Below are 4,128 nucleotides of genomic sequence, written 5' to 3' on the forward strand. Positions count from 1 at the left end.
GTTGGTAAGGCTTGGGTGATCTGTAGTGACATAGGGTTTTACATTGTCAGGGAGCCATGGCTCTCCAATAACCGAGATGTTGCAGCCATTTCCCACTAACCAATGTGTACCATTACGCACTAAATCTTGTGATTCCAAGATGCTCCACCAAATGAAGCTCGGGTTGGATCCAAGTTGAGCATTGAAAAAATTACCATGAGGATAATACCGAGCTTTAAACACTCGTGAAGACAGAGAGTTTGGTCGAGTAATCAATCTCCAACCTTGTTTGCCAAGAAGAGCAATATTAAAGTCCCGGAAATTACGAAAACCCATTCCCCCACCTCTCTTGTATTTGCAAAGTCTATCCCAAGTCATCCAATGTATCCCTTTGTTGTCATCCTTAGAGGAACGCCACCAGAATTTTGTTATGAGTTGTTCAATGTCTCTACTAATCTCCAAAGGTAGTAAGAATACATTCATTGCGTAGCTTGGAAGAGCTTGAAATACTGACTTGATGAGCACTTCTTTACCTCCTTTAGAGAGGAACCTCCCTAATTTAGGGGATTAATTATTCCTTAATGTATGTGTATATTCTCAAATTTTCCTTTCCAATTCAAACTTGGAGACAAAAAAAATCAAGACAGTACAAATTCAACTATTTACTTATTTTAATTTAAAAAAGTGAGACTCACTTTGAACACAAATCTCTTGATAATTAAACTTAATTTACCAAACATAGGTTAAGTTAGACATTCTCATTCCCATCAAGTTTAAACCTCATAGCTCTATTCTACTCTTTTTTTTTTCTTTTTTTTTTTTTTTTGCAAACGAGGTTACTTAGTTAAAAATTTCCATCCTTATCTATATTATGATGACCAATGTAAAAAAAAACTAAATTATTGTCTCGAACAACTTTCAATAAACATTTTATATTTCATTTTAAATATTTTGGTACAAAAAAAGAAGTCATATTTGTTATGACGAATTACATTATAATATTATTACAACATACACTTTATTTTAATTTGATAATTAAAAGGGAATTAAAGAGATATGGTTATAATTAAATTGGAATTGGATCGAAGAACATGTTGACAACTTTGGTCTTAAGATATCGGTCTTGATTAGTACCAAAACCATCACCCTTGTGGTACATCTCCATTGCTCCTCTAACAAAATCAATGGCAGATTCAATAAACACTTGAGAGTATGGAGAGTTTGAAGCTTTAACTTCATTAATTTCCTTCCATCCTTCACTAATTAAATTCCATATGTGTTCACGGCTTTCATTTTCACTAACACCCTTTTCACGCATGTAGCATTGAATTGATGAAGGATTATCTCCTCTTTCAAGTTCATCCTATAAAATATTACAAATTCATAATTAGAGATATAGAATTAATTAGACTCAATTAATTAATTATTACAGTACTACTACTACTTACTGATGAGGTTCCCAAATCATCTATAAATCGAAAAACAGTTCCTGAGACACGTAAAATGGTTGGATATTGAAGCAAGTGTTCCATGTCTTGTTCTGTAATTGAAGTTGTAATTAAGCAATAATGATAGATAAGACAAAGAGGTATTGTAATTGATTTCCATCCATTCTCAATGAATTCTTCTAAACTTGGTATGTGTCCACTGTGAAACCATTTTGCCTCCTCCATATAGCATTTACACAGATCACCCAACTACAAACAAAACAAAAAATATCACATATTAATTACTACATTTTCTTATTTATTAAACAAATAGTATATGATATATTATTCAATATTCATACCGCTTTCTTCAGATATTTGATGGTGTGAATCCCATTTTCTTTGAGGACATAATAAGATATCTCATTCACATTGTTATAAAAAGCAACAAACAATATCTTCATGTAATCGGGTAGCTGATCCAGTTCATTTATATTCCACCTATATAATACAAAATAAAATAGATTAAAATTAATGTTATGTATATAAAATTTCATGAAAAAAATAATAATATCAATGAGAGACCAACCTCTCAATTGCCTCTAGAAAAAGCTGAAGCTCATCTAGTGTACCATACACATCATATATATCGTCCATGAGTGTTAGCAAGAGACCAATTTTTGTCATCACAGTTCTAACAAATCCAAATTCTGCCTCATATTTCAATGCCACTGCAGAATAGAAAATTTCCACTACTCTGTCTCTAGCAAATGGTAGCCTTTCTGTCAATCTAGAACCACTCCACCACCTATATATACATATAAAAATATAAGAATTACTCCTCATATTTATGTAGTTGCACACTAATTATTAATTAGAAGAAACTACAAATGTACATTTAGTAGTGTCTAATAATAATTACGTACCTTGAAATATATTTGAGCTCTTTTTGGTATGCTGACTGAACGAAGTTATAGTCAAGTTTAGCAAAGTCAAGAAAAGTTGGATTCATATCATAATTCCTTTCAGCATACATATCAATAAACCACCTAGCCTCCAATCTTGGCAATCTCCAATGGAGTGGAAGATCCAAGGCATGCTCTACCAATTTCACAAGATCATGATCATCATCATCATGATGGTCAACTCTAGTAAATTGACTTTGCCTTGTCATCAAGTATTGTTTGAGATGTTTGGTTGTGAAGTCTCTTGCTTCATCTAATATGGGTTCACCCCTAAATGAATAGAATGAAGCCTCATATAGACATACCATTCCTTTCACATCCTTACTCAAACTCTCTTTGAACTCCTTTTTCTCGTCTTTGAAGGCATTGAAAACCTCTGTAAAATATATAGAAAATATGAAAATTGTTAGAGAGATTGGATAACCCACCAAATCTAAAATATATAAAAATATATTGATATATACCTGAAGATACAGGACTGAATCCATATTGTCGAAGGAGTTTGAAATGAAGAGCAGTGGCATACAAATTATCTTTCTTCCACAATGCATTATTATTGTTAAAAGTCAGGTTTAATATTGTCTTAATTTGATCTTCAAAGTGATAAGATATTCCAAGTCTGCTCAAATCATTGATCTGTTCAAGCTTAACTAAAGGATTTTCAGCCTCCTTCTCAAGAATTCTTCTCACATCTTCTTTCAGCTCATTGATTCTTTTCCCATAGCTTTCCTCCTATATATATTATAAGATCATTATCATTATATATAATGTATGCATTAATTAATATAATTATTGCATATATTTAATGTGTGTGTGTATATATTTACCGTATATATGACTTGGAGTGATTGGAAAAAATGAGCATCCCACAATGTGGGTTTGTAGTTTCCTGATCGGCGGACGATTGCTGCTGGTTGATCTTTGAATATTGGAGTACTACTGGAGATTACTCCTGTAATGATCCATCATCATATATGTGTTATATAAGTCTGTATCTATATAATCCGGCCCTTAAAAAAAATATATATATTTTTTCTTAATATGATTTTTGAAAATAGTACATATTTTCTATAAAATCATCTCCAAAGACTATAAGTTAAATCATTCATATATACAAATAGAACATATTAATTATATAATTAATAAATGTTTATGTATATACGAACCTGACTGCGTCATTGTGGATATAATATGAGGAGAGATTTAGAGAGAAATAAGTAAGAGAATGTGTAATGCAAGAGTAGAGTTTGTAATTTGTAGATTATGATGATGGACATGTACACATATATATAGAGATAGATAGATATAGTGAAATGTGAGGAAGTTAACCTGAGAATTTTGATTTTTCTTGGTGACCAGTGAGTACAGTGACGTATATGCCCTTGGGGCGGCGCCCTCAATCGGTGAATAAACTACGTCTTGCGATATTTTATTATAAATATTATTAATTATATAAGCCACATTCATTCAATATATATTTTATTGTACATAACATGTTGTGTCGATATATTATCGTCTATTTTCTTATAGTAATTATTATATGAAAAAATGTAGTAATATATATTACAACGTTGTGGTTTTGCCATTTTTTTATTTTTTTGAAATGTTATCAAAGAGTATTGTTATTGAGCACTACTTGTGCTCAATACTAGTTAGCGATATTTTTTAAAAGTTATTTTCTTAAATTATATAAGACTCAATACTTAATTATACCCATAACGATATAACACTGAAAATGATGCTAAGTACACTAATAC

At 31.1% G+C, this 4,128-nt stretch overlaps 1 protein-coding gene across 1 annotated transcript; it reads right to left on the reverse strand.

Annotated features, from left to right (window-relative positions):
• Positions 1-895: 895 nt before the first annotated feature.
• LOC115723095 (probable monoterpene synthase MTS1, chloroplastic) lies at positions 896-3,656 on the reverse strand. Its single transcript, XM_061104151.1, has 8 exons — positions 3,538-3,656; positions 3,199-3,323; positions 2,836-3,103; positions 2,333-2,747; positions 1,996-2,214; positions 1,769-1,907; positions 1,428-1,676; positions 896-1,342 (listed from the first exon to the last, which is right to left on the reverse strand). Exons 1-8 carry the CDS (start codon positions 3,548-3,550, stop codon positions 1,046-1,048), a joined length of 1,725 nt encoding a protein of 574 aa, XP_060960134.1. The 5' UTR covers positions 3,551-3,656; the 3' UTR covers positions 896-1,045.
• Positions 3,657-4,128: the final 472 nt, after the last annotated feature.

Source organism: Cannabis sativa, chromosome 9, assembly GCF_029168945.1.
Source record: "Cannabis sativa cultivar Pink pepper isolate KNU-18-1 chromosome 9, ASM2916894v1, whole genome shotgun sequence".
Classification (NCBI taxonomy): Eukaryota; Viridiplantae; Streptophyta; class Magnoliopsida; order Rosales; family Cannabaceae; genus Cannabis; species Cannabis sativa.

Bases quoted from the DNA above. Each gene is read 5' to 3' on its own strand.
- LOC115723095 (XM_061104151.1), bottom strand. The intron at 3,104-3,198 runs GTAAATATATAC...TAATATATATAG, and splicing joins CACTCCAAGTCATATATACG to GAGGAAAGCTATGGGAAAAG. The intron at 1,343-1,427 runs GTAAGTAGTAGT...AATATTTTATAG, and splicing joins ATGATTTGGGAACCTCATCA to GATGAACTTGAAAGAGGAGA.